We start from the raw sequence: 13,032 nt of genomic DNA on the forward strand, positions 1-13,032 counted from the left end.
CAAACAATATAACTTAAGCTGCCATTAATGCCGAGCAAAGGCAACAGAATACATGATTAGGAAAACATACAACCCTAATCAAGTCAGTTTTCAAACAAACAGTTCTTATGATCAAAAGTATCAAAATTTAACAAAAGCCAAAACTATTACTTGGCAAATTCAAGCATACAGCAAAAGTACTAAAAATTCTCAGCTGCCCAAATTTTCATCTCCTTCCTCATTAGTCTCCTCATCATCAACAAGGTCCCCATCCCGAATTACCTTACCGGGGTCCATAGCAGCAAAATCTCCTTCAGGAAACAGAAATTTTGCTTGATTGACAGCTCGCTGAAAACCTTCAGCAAATGCATCCAAAATATCCCCTTCTTTACGAGTTTCAACCTCTTTCATTTTGGCCGACACTTTGACAATCTGATCACTCAAATTCGTCAAATCATTCTCTTTCTTCTTCAACAGACCAGAAATCTCTTCATGACACTCCTTTTCCACTTTCAATTCAGTTTCAACTTCGGAAAGCTTTTTCTTCAACTCACTTAAACCTTTTTCCTTCAGCAAGAGTTGCTCCTTTAACTCGGCAACTTGAGAAGCCTCACCAATCAAATTCCTATGCTTCTTCTCCTGACTTCTTCCAATGCTAGCCAAACGAAAGCCCAGCACCTAACAAACACGGCATCAGTGTTCAAAAAAAAAAAAAATATATATATATATATATATATATATATATATATATATATACAACACAGATAAAACAAATAACACCTGTAAGAATTGATCCACCCCTAGATCTCCAGCCTCCTCCACTCGTCTATTATCCACCGAAGCCTGAACGACCTCATCCGCCACAACACTAAAAGGAAACCTTGTACTCCACACCGAAGAACTTTCTCCTTCACTTTCAAAGACATGCAACTTTTCTTGTTTCACCAAAAAAGTTGATAAATCCTCCAGCGCAACACTCCCATCTTTCCCTTGCACCTCCTCAATCAAAGCAGATTCCGATTTCCTCTTCTTAAACACAATCGGTTTCTTCCTCGGAGGGGGCTGATTAACTTCGGCGCCCCCATCAACTTTCTCTTGAGTGGACGAAGATCCCTCAAAATTCTTGGCCTTGAACCTCGACCTCAGACTAGATGCTGTCACACTAGGGAAACTGCCAGCTGCAACATAAAATTGATCAATCAACTAGAAATAGTAAATCCAACACAGAATTTTTTCAAATTCTTACCAAAATATTCAATAACAGCACTCTTATCTTCCTCCCAGGGAAGCAGATCAGAAACAGAGATTAAACCACCTTTTCCAACCATCTCCATCAGAAATGAAATTATACATTCATTCCGACTGTTTATAAGATCAACACCCAATATATGTTGTGGATGACAACACCAATACAGGGGAAATTTCTCCCCCAAATGTTCATCAATATAAAAAGGAAATTCCTCATCAACGGACTTCACTTTCAAAAACATTTCTTTGAAATCCTTAAAGGATGACTTATACAGTTTGAAAACAGAGAAACCCGGTGTACTATTCAAATTAACCCACAACCCTTTCCATACTCCTTTAGCTTGAAACAAACAGAAAAACAATTCTACATCAGCTTCAATTTCAAGAAAATCCATTAGAGCCTGAAAACACCTGATGAAAGCCCACCCATTCGGGTGTATTTGAGATGGGGCGCAATTCATTTGCCTCAATACATTACACTCAAAAGCAGTAAACGGAAGCTTTACTCGCAATTCTTCCATAACACAACTATACATATAAAAACTTTGAAAATCATTTCTCCTATGAAAGACACGCTCAGAGCGGCTGCATGGCAAAAGTTCAACCCGAAACCCAGCCCTAACAATCCTACCCAGATTTACCCTATTAACACTCTCAATGTCAGAAAACAACGAACCACGAATGTGCACATCTTTCTCAACCCAACCATAATCTTCATCATTATCAACCCGTGGTAACAATTTTTCTTTCTTATCAGCCATTTTTCACTAAGAAATTTGAAACGGTAGAGAGCAGAGATAACTTACTAACCTCTAGTACCCATACTTTTACCAAAACGTGATGCTTCAACTTAAACAAGGTAACCGAAAAATCCCATCTTCAAACTAAGCCACTAATTAAATAAACCTTTGAGTTCCATAAGTTAATCCAAACCGTTCATTTAACCCACTTACAACGGTCACAAAGCAACTTTGGAAATTGAACCAACTCATCATGATAACAGTACACAAAAACCAAGAAACCAGGCAGTTTCGAAATACTTCAATAAATGGAGATAAATTGAATTGAATGAGCCATGTTGACCTGGGGCTCCATATACCGAGCCATAACTCGTCTAAAAAGCTCAACCCGTCTCTTCAAGGCCAGGCTAAGCTTAGGGGCTGTGATATGACCAGTAAGATCGGTTACGAGTTATAGCTCGGTAACGCCTCAACCGACCATTGGCAATAACTGGTATTTATTCCCGTAACGTCGGATACACAATTAATACTCCTCCTGAGCGTTACACCTCAGAGAAACGGTCCGAACTAGCATAAAAGCAAAAGATCAGAACGAAGAAGGTAGGCAATCTTTCCAAGAAATCTCTCCATATTCACAAATTCTCTCACTGACTTGAGCGTTGGAGTGCCTTTGCAGGTACCTCCCCCTCCTGGTCATCCTTCGCAGAAGAAGTTGAAATCGCACCTTCGAGGCATACTGATCTTCCCAAAAGGACGACCTATACCTCAGCCCAAGTCGGTAAGAACAACACCTAAAACACATTAGTTTAACTAAATGATGATAAACAACTTTCTAACTGTGCGAAGATAGACCTGATCAAACTATTATAACATTTAATAATAAACCTTTTCTATAGGATAAGCTCAACGTACCATATACATTAATAAATAAGCATGAGACATGTGTGTTCCCAAGCTTGAACTCTAAACCGTTTATTGCCTTGCGGCATTCACAGTGATTAGTGGCCCCAAAGAAATTGGAAGGACCAGGACGGGAGGAAACTAGATGAAATATCGGAAGAAAGTTAAAAATATTTACATAATAAAATAAAATTAAAATAAAATTTTAAAAAGAATTAAATTAAAATTTACATATAATAATTTACATATAAAAGTTTAAAATTAGAAGAGTCATTGTTCTCTTTGTTTTTATATGGCTCTGCCATTGAAAGGATCTATTTTATTTTATAAAAAATAAATGGTTAAATTAATTCTTGAAAAATCATTCGTTTTTTAAATTAGTTTTTAAATTTTTTTAATTAAATTTATTTTTTAAATATTTTAAATTAATCATAATGCTTCTGTCACTTTGTTTATTTATAGTATTAAAATTTGCTAATATGAAATGATACTTTAATACACACTTAAAGTTTTAGTTGATTATTAATATGATTAGTTTATAAAATTAGATAAAATTAATTTTAAATTAAAGAATTTTAATGTTTCAAGTTTTCTCTACAATTAAGTTTTTATGTAATCTAATTTCATAAATTTATTATATTAATAGTTAATTAAAATTATTAGGTGTGTGTTAGAGTGCCATTTAATGTGTTAAATTAGTAAATTTTGACACTATCAACAAACAACGTAACAGAAAAACTAACATAATTAATTTAAAATATTTAAAAAACAAATTTAATTAAAAAATTCTTTCGAAAACTAATTTAAAAAATGAGTGATATTTCAGAGACTAATTTAATTATTTACTCATTTTTTAAAACAAATCTCAGATTCCAAGTAGCTGCCTGCCAAGTAGTTAAGAAATACAAGTGGCAAATTGGGCATATAGAATGTGTTTAGCAAAGTTTAATGATTAGAATTGTTTTTTAAGTAATTTATTTATTTAATTGTAGCTTTTAAAATATAATTTATATGTAATAATTCGAACTAACATTCAAAAGATTATCCAAAATTTATAATGAATATGTATGACAAAATCGGTTATAATAAAGCGAATATTAATTATAATTAAACAGATTTATATCTCAATAACATAAAATACAATAGCTATAAACAATAATTCTATAAATACATGAATAATAATGAAAAACAATTTATTTTGAATTATATCATAGACATATATTGATTTGATCTCAAAATATTTTCTATACATATATGTTTTAGAATTAAAACCGAAAATTATTTGGTAGTAACAACTTGAACAAGATATATTTCGAATAGGTTTAAAGAAACAAAAACATAATAGAGTATTAAATAATAGTTAAATTCTTTAGATAATCTAATGTCAATAAATTTGACAATTTAAAATAAAAATAGTTTAATTTTGATGCACTGATAATGTAAAATATTTTATATAGTCGTATGACCGCAGTTAATATAAAAAATAGTTATTTTTGTTAGCAAGACTCATGTCATATAATGCACGTGTAAAATAATTTTATATTAAAATTGCATCAAAATTAAATTATTTTTTAATATAAATATTTTTATTTTTTGCTCAATATAAATTCCTAATTATATTTAGGTAAAAATTACTTCATATAAAATTAATAGATAAAAATTATTAAATAATTTAAAAAATTTGACTAAATTATTATCTAATAACTCACACGTATTAATTTTACATGAAATTAATTCACCTGAATTTTTATCTTATATTTAACATGCTCTTAATTATACAACTGTGCCAAATGTCACGTGTTTAGCGAATATGGAAGGTGGCAGGACATTTTCGAAATTAAGGTAATTAATAGGGTTAAATTGCAAGAAACTTGCTAATTAGGATAGTTTTTTTTTTTTTCTTTTCTTCCTCTCCCAACAGCTAGTGGACATACGCAGGACGCGCATCAGTTGTGCGTGCGCAAGGTAACGGAGGAGACTGATGAATATTGCGGACTTGCGAGTAGCGCGTGGAGTACACTTGACAACTGCAGGTGGGGATCGTACGAACAGTGAAGGGCGGCTGGGTGAGGGGTGAAGAAAAGAAATGAAGGCCCGAGGCCCAAAAGGTTGAGGGAGGGTGCGGTGGGCCACCTTAGAAAATGACTCTGTCTACTCTCGTATGAATGCACAAAAATTGACCCTCAAAAATAAACTAGAAATTCTTCTAGACTTACCAAATTAATAATTGCTATAAAAGAGATTAATATTAGAATCTATAACAATGTGGTAGGCTATTTTCAAAATAATTTATAAATTTTTGTTTATAAAAATTTTAAGCGAATAACTGATGAAAGTTCAATTCATCTAACCTTTCTCAAATTCTACATTGGAGTATACATTTTCTAATAATTCACCCTCCAAAACAAACGAGTTCAAATTGTCTATTTAAAGAATCAAAATAGCTACGGAATTTACTAATCTCATGTAGTTAATTAGTTCCAAAAGTATATATATCCGAAATCCGAATTGTTGGAAATCAAAATAAACAAGTAAATAGAAAAAAGGAGAAAAGGTGACGGAGTAATAAAAAATCTGTGCTTTCCCTTATCGGGTGAACAGCGCGGTTGATCCATTGGGACAATTCAACTTTAGAAGAGAAAGGTAACAATAAAAGAATTTAACAACTAACGTTAGTAAAAATAATTATTTTTTAAATTAATTATATAAATAATAATTAAAAAATGAATATAATGTAAAATATTTTATATATTATATAATTATAATAATTTTTTAAATAATTATTTATGTAATTAATATAAAAAAAATATTTTTACTAATAATATAGTATTATGTAATTAGAGAGATATAAAACATTTTTATACTAATTCTAATTGTATTATGTAAAATAAAAAAGTCTAAGAACAGTAACTTTATTAAATTCTGACCAACATTTAATTATAAAAAATAAATAATCTCACACTATTAAAAAATTATTAATAACTATCTAATGACTACAAATTACAAAAGTTACTACCCTTAACACTCCTCACTTAAAATTACACTATCTTCACAAAAATTAAACTTATGATAAAATTGTGCAATATTTTGTTGGAGATATAAATAATAAACAAATAAAGTAAAAGAAAAGAAAAAGGAGAAGTAAAGGAGAGTGGGTTGTAGGTGGTGGGTTGAGTGTGAGAGTATTTATGTGAGTGGGCACAGCGCAGCGCTTTGCAGCGAGTTAGATTAGCTATAAACACAAACACAAACACAAACACCCATCTATCGGTTAGGGGAGAGAGAGAGAGAGAGATTTAAGAGTGTTTCAAGATTCAAGTTTCAAGGGAGGAGACATGTCCAACTGGATCCCAGCAGCTCCATTATGCTCTTACTACAACTTCTAGATTAGTTTAGATTGCTACTATCAGATCCAACATACAGGTATCTCTTATCTTTCTTTTCTATCTTTCTTTCTATTTGCATGTGCTCTTTCAGGTCAACTCAACCTCATTAGGGGGCCGGGCCTTCTCTGTTTATCCTCAGCCTTGATCTACTTTCATTTTTGTTTTTTTATTTCTTGTTTTTATAGACTCTATTTTGGGAGTGTCTGTGTCTGGCATGCATGTGTTTTTTTTTCCTTTTTTTTATCAGTTATTTATTTCAAGTCAACTTTTTATATATTGTTGTACATACATGGCCACTTCGGCTATGCGCATCTCCTTTCTTGTTATTCCGTACATTCTCTGCATATGCTAATTGGTAAGCTGTATTTGTATTTCATATACAATTCTTTTAATGTTGATTGATGTGGTTACTGATTCTGTTTGTCATGGTTGCATAGTTAAAAATTATTACAAGAAGATAGGCTAGAATTTTGATATTTTCATTCAAGATCGTATGATTATATCTTAACATGCAATTAATCCGTGGTAGATATGGAAATCCAACATTTGTAGTTACTTAAAATAGATTATGAAAATGAAATCTTTTTAAATCGGTAAGTTCATTAGATAGGACAGAAAAGAGAATTTCTTTGAGGTCCCTTCATTCTTTTATGTGCTTAGAGCATTGAATAGATTGATTTAAATCCTATTATGTGTTACACATTACATATACACTTCATTTTCTAAGTTTTTCAATCGTTTTTTCAGGTCAAGTAATGCATATGTGGAGGGTTAAATGAAGCCATTCCTCTTACTGAATCATCCCGATCCTGTGTTCAATTTCGAACAAGTCAATAGTACTCACTCAATGGTATGTGAAGCTCTTGGTTTATAGATTTGCTGCTTTCAGTTGTAGCTTCTAAATAACTATTTTTGCTCTGATTTCAGGCACATGCTCCTTTTCCTTACAGCGAACCATTTTTCGGTGGTTCATTAGTTGCTTATGGACCGCAGGCTGTTGTAAGTTCTGTCAAGAACATCTTGTTTATTCATGTTATGTATTTTTTTAGAGTTATGCTACGTGTACACCAAAATCAGCCACCAAAGTCAGCCACCAGTATAAAATACATGCTGGAATATAAATACACATTGAAAATAAATTAAACCACATATGTATTTATACACAGATACATTGGTGGCTGACTTTGGTGTACAAATAGCATTTTTTATTTTTTTTATGCCTGCTATTGTTGAGTTTGAAATATTTACTGCAGTTGGATTTCTTACTATAATAATTTACTATGATCTCACTGCATTTTTTTAAAAAATTTATAAGGGTCAACCCCAGATGTTGCCCCAAGTGCTGGGATTAGGATCCCCCAGAATCGCACTACCACTTGATCTTGCTGAAGATGGCCCCATTTATGTCAATGCTAAACAATACCATGGTATACTGAGGAGGAGACAGTCACGAGCAAAGCTCGAGGCTCAGAACAAGCTCATCAAAAATCGTAAGGTATGCTCCATAAGTAAGAATGTTATGGATAGGATCATGGATGTTTACAGTATATTGAGAAGAATATGAATGCATAGAATTATATTGAAGAAGTAATAATAATAGTATTAGATATGGAATTGTGAAAAGTTATTTGGGGCAAACATTATATGCAATAAAAATGCAGCCATCATTATTTTTATATAGGAAAAGTATAGGGTACCAACATATTATCTGCCAACTTATTGCTAACAATGATTAGTTATTATATTTTAAACACATATACAAAGAGACACATCAAAAAATATATCTATAAAGACACTTCTATTAAAACACAGCTATAAAAAAGACATTTTTATTAGACACATTCACAAAGACACTTCCATTAAACACAATTATAAATAAAAGTTGGCAGATGTTGGCAGAAATGGTGTTGGTAACGTAGCGGGATTGATTTATATATATATATATATATATATATATATATATATATATATATATATTTGCAAGGGAATTGTAGCAAATGTCCTAAACATGGAAATTAAAGGCTTATGACAAATAAATGAGTGACACTGGTATATAAATAGAATGATTTAGAATTACATTTTGCATTATTCTGCAAAAATTTTGTTTTAGGGGAATACTAAATTATATTAGCAGAGCTGGTGCTTGCTTTCTGAACTCTGCTTTGGAGTAAAAGGAAATGGTCTTACTCCCCTGAGTTTCCTTTTTTTTTTCTTTCTTCTAATTCATTGCAGCCCTATCTTCATGAGTCGCGACATCGCCATGCTTTGAAAAGGGTTAGGGGATCCGGGGGACGCTTTCTCAGCGCTAAACAGCTGCAACTGTCTAATTCAGAACTCATTAACGGTGCCCGTTCAGGCTTGAACCCTGTCAATGTATATCATAAGAAAGATGCATCAGAGGTGGAAAGTCATCTCTCTAGAACCGGAGAAAACGCATCTTCCATCACAACGTGTTCTGACCTAACAAGTTTCTCCAGCAATGACATCAATTTCAGGCATCCTGAGCACAATTTCTTGGGAAGTTCCCCAAACATGGGTGGAGCATCACAATGCAGTGGGGGACACACCTTTGGTTGTTGAACCCAGCAATGTTCTCCACATGCCCGGCGAGCGAGGCAGAACCAAAGCGACAGAGTTAGGTTCTCCCATCCGGGCTGGCAAATCATCCTTGGCTTAGTCACTTTTATGTGTTTCATCATTTCATCTGATACATAACATGCTTTTTCAAACACTATGCATTTCCCACAGACCTTACCATTTGCCTACTGCTTTTGCTATGTATTTTAAACTCTGCTATTGCTGCGTGCTTCCATTGGTCTGTTGAACTGGTTTGATAAAGTTTGTGGTTGAAGAAAACTTTTAACTTTAATTCTAAATGTATGGACTGTCCTTGCTTTGTTTTCTCCCCTTGGCCCCCTAGAAAAAGAAAATCTCCAAAAACTACTTGAGCAGACACAAATTCAAGTAGTATTTTAACATTTGAAAACAAACAAAATTATCATTAGTTGTTGTTATTCGTTTTCTTTGCTCTCTTTATGGAAGAGGTGAGTTCAGTGGCAGTGGATCAAACATGTTAGGCACATGTACTAGGTACATATCGTGAGAGACATGCAAGTAGGTAACACTAAAATGCGTTTCCCGTGGCACCATCATGCTGCCTTAACTAACATACCCCCACCCTTTTAACCATCTCCTAAATTTTCGTCTCATTTTCTTTTTGTGTCCCCGTGAAGTGCTTCGTTGGCACTTGGCATTGGTACGCTAATCTATATGGAAGGTTAATTTCCACTTATCTAATATCAACTTAACTGCTTTGTTCATGACTTCAAGGGCAGTAAAAAAACAAAAAAATAAAAATAAAAAGTTGTTACTAAAACAGTTCATCTAGTTTGAGTTGTCGAATGTGATGCGAGGAACAAGATGTCTTTCCGTTCATGCGAAGCACAAGACTTGAACCAAGTGTTAATATTTATTCATGTCTTCTATACATAAATAAATAAATAAATATATGTTAAAAATAAATAGAATAATATAACATATTTATAAGCAAACATATTATAATTGATTTAATGATGGATGTTTAGCGTTTTTAAGGGGGAAATAGTAGTTGCACATGGAAGCATTCCCCACAAAAGACATGGGATAAATATGACGAAGCAAAAAAGGGGCACAACTTATGGAAATGTAATTTGGTGAGAGGTGGTCCAAAAAATATAAAAATCCGATCAGTTGAGTTGAGTTGAATTTTGGCCATTCCAACAAGGGGTCGGTGTTCCCGAGAAAAAGCACCCTCCCAATTCAATTCAAAACAAACACACACACTTGAATTCGCAAATCAGAGAAGAATTTAGAGTGATGGTGTCGTACATGAACGTGTTGTTGTACGGAGTGGGAGGGTTAGTGGTGGCCGGAATGGCGCTGCTAGTGGCGTTTCAGGAGAAGCTTGTCTACGTGCCGGTGCTGCCTGGCCTCTCCAAGGCTTACGCCATCACTCCCTCGCGACTCAGGCTCACCTACGAGGACATCTGGCTCACCTCCTCCGACGGCGTTCGCCTCCACGCCTGGTTCATCAAGCTCTTCCCTAACTGCCGAGGTAGCTCACACCACATTTCCACTCTCTTAGGGTTTTTATTTCTCTTTCTCTCCTTTTCTGCTTCGATTTGCGTACTGTAGTCATGGATTTTCCTGCACTCTGCTGAGATTTTGCTGATTTCTATGTTGAGCTGATTCTGATTTGTTGAATTTTCGTTTTTAGTTGTGATTTGAGTTTCTTTTTGTTCTCGTTGGCCAAATTGAAGGTATGTTTGGATCTTTGTTTCTGAGAGTTAGCTTAGCTGTGGGAATTGAATGGCGATTGATATTTGCTTGAGCCTGAACTGAATAATGTGGGATGGGAGAAGTATAGATCGAGAGGGTAAATTATTCGTGAATAGAATCGTCTTTAGAGTTTAATACGATACTGCTCTAGTCGCCTTCTTCATCTAGAACTTATGATTTGTGAAAGTACAACATCTTCACTTGGATTGCTGTTGAAGTCTTATTGCATTATGATTTGTATATGCACTTTTGATATGTTTTCTTTGCAACTTAGATGTTGTTCTAATGCAGTTTCTTTTTCTTGTGTTTCATTTCAGGGCCTACCATTTTATTTTTTCAAGAAAATGCTGGAAGTATCCTGGTGTTAGATATTAGGATTAAGTTGTGTTATTTTGTATATTCGTTTCTTCACCCAATTCAGTATGCTTTCAAATGCCTTAACTACTGTCTTAGATATTGCTCATCGTCTTGAAATGGTTCGCATAATGTTACAGCAGTTACAATGCAATGTTTTCATGCTTTCCTACCGAGGGTATGAGTTTGCACTTGACAATTTAATGGTGATGTTTGAATGTAGCTATTTCAGCTGCTTTATCTTGATAAGCATGGACACGCCATCTTCTAACTGGATTGGCACTGATTTGTTATATATATAATTCAATTACACAGCTATGGAGCAAGTGATGGCTATCCTTCTCAGCATGGAATTACTAAGGATGCTCAGGTATGCATTTTGGTTAGTGCCTCTATTTTGGTTAAATACTTTTCTCAAAACTTTTCTTATTTTATAACCATCTTGTTCCCAGGCTGCACTGGATCATCTTTGTCAAAGGTCTGACATTGATACATCTAGAATAGTTGTATTTGGAAGATCACTTGGGGGTGCAGTTGGAGCTGTACTAACAAAGAGTAACCCTGACAAGGTACCTCCGTTTAATTCTAAGCAGCAGCCTGTTTGTGTATCACTAATGTTCATTCTCATTTGTCCTTCTTTCTATGTTCTAGGTTGCTGCACTGATACTGGAAAATACTTTCACATCTATTTTGGATATGGCTGGAGTTTTATTACCTTTTCTGAAATGGTTTATTGGCGGCAGTAGTTCAAAAGGCAAGATACTCAATTTTCTTGTACGTTCTCCATGGAGCACTATTGATGTTGTTGGTCAGGTGAGGGACACTGGAAATGCAAGGTTTGGGTTATCAATCCCTGGATGGAGTGGTGTGTTTGTTCATTTTCTTTTACTATGTTATTTGCAGATCAAGCAGCCCATTCTTTTTCTCTCCGGATTGCAAGATGAGATGGTCCCCCCATCACATATGCAGATGCTTTATGCAAAGGCAGCTACTCGTAATAATCGATGTCTTTTTGTGGAATTTCCTACCGGAATGCATATGGATACTTGGCTTGCTGGTGGTGATCAATATTGGAGAACAATTCAGCAGTTTCTAGAACAGCATGCCCCGGTGAAAAAGGAAGTTGAATCGTCCCAAAATGAAAATGGTAATAACAGTTTCTTTTCATGCTGTTTTTCACCATTGGGATGAGTTATGAAAGTGGAACTGCATTTGCTGAATAATTATTTGTCGGAGCTTTATCCAATTTTTCATTTTGAGCTGTGGAAGTTTTCTTTCTTTGTTGTCTTTTCCCACTTTTATATTGCCCTGCACTTCATCCTCTGTTTTTCTTACACTCCATCAAGTTATTGCTTTCACCCTTCTTTAACTCTTTTTCTTTAGCATTAATTTTATTCCAACATTCTTTGTTACCCTTGCTAACTTAATTATGGTTTTAATACTGCTGCCAGATATTGGGCCGAGGTGATTGGCTGGCATTAGATTATTTCCATGATACTAATTGGCTAACTAAGGATTCAAACAGTTTATGCCCTTTGAAGTTGCAGCCCTTAAGAGCTCTCTGTGAGAAGATGATTCTAGACATGCTGAACCGTGTCGGACTATTTCATTGGATATTTTGGGTTGCTTGTGCTTTACTGAATCTAGAAGATGCCCAGACAGTTTGTGATTCACTTTTGCTACACTGTTTGGCATCTACAATCTGGATGCTGGATCGAATTTGACAAATGACATGTAGAATAAGAATTATTTACCAGAGATAATTTATACGTCTAGTTAATTGTTGTAATATACTCATATATATTGTTCGTATGAATAGGTTCGTGGTTTTCAATTTTCATACTAACGCAAACTGAGAAAGTGTTACTGATACCTGCGAGTTGATACTGGATTCTTTGATGTTTTTATTAATTCTTTATACAGAACATTGAGTTTTGTTTGATGATTGATTTTGTGCATGAGCTGTAGATAGTTGATATCCGAGTCAGGTTTAACTCAGGTAAAAAGTAACAACAGCTTGATACGATTTTAAACTTTGCGGAAAACAGTGAAGAGACTAGTTTTATTGCGTACCCTAGGATTTCTTAAATTAGTTCGCTGTTCAAGAT

The 13,032-nt window shown here is 34.2% G+C and overlaps 2 protein-coding genes across 2 annotated transcripts; both read left to right on the forward strand.

Moving 5' to 3' along the window:
- Positions 1–6,069: 6,069 nt before the first annotated feature.
- Positions 6,070–9,122, forward strand: LOC130976075 (nuclear transcription factor Y subunit A-3-like). The gene is made up of 5 exons (XM_057900862.1): positions 6,070–6,290; positions 7,001–7,103; positions 7,181–7,252; positions 7,569–7,748; positions 8,486–9,122. The coding sequence occupies exons 2-5, from the start codon at positions 7,029–7,031 to the stop codon at positions 8,831–8,833; spliced, it is 675 nt and encodes a 224-aa protein (XP_057756845.1). The 5' UTR covers positions 6,070–6,290; positions 7,001–7,028; the 3' UTR covers positions 8,834–9,122.
- A 759-nt stretch (positions 9,123–9,881) lies between these two features.
- Positions 9,882–12,869, forward strand: LOC130971269 (alpha/beta hydrolase domain-containing protein WAV2). The gene is made up of 8 exons (XM_057897097.1): positions 9,882–10,346; positions 10,888–10,923; positions 11,024–11,102; positions 11,240–11,294; positions 11,377–11,493; positions 11,576–11,737; positions 11,828–12,071; positions 12,376–12,869. The coding sequence occupies exons 1-8, from the start codon at positions 10,109–10,111 to the stop codon at positions 12,390–12,392; spliced, it is 948 nt and encodes a 315-aa protein (XP_057753080.1). The 5' UTR covers positions 9,882–10,108; the 3' UTR covers positions 12,393–12,869.
- Positions 12,870–13,032: the final 163 nt, after the last annotated feature.

This window comes from Arachis stenosperma, chromosome 1 (assembly GCF_014773155.1).
Source record: "Arachis stenosperma cultivar V10309 chromosome 1, arast.V10309.gnm1.PFL2, whole genome shotgun sequence".
Taxonomy (NCBI): Eukaryota; Viridiplantae; Streptophyta; class Magnoliopsida; order Fabales; family Fabaceae; genus Arachis; species Arachis stenosperma.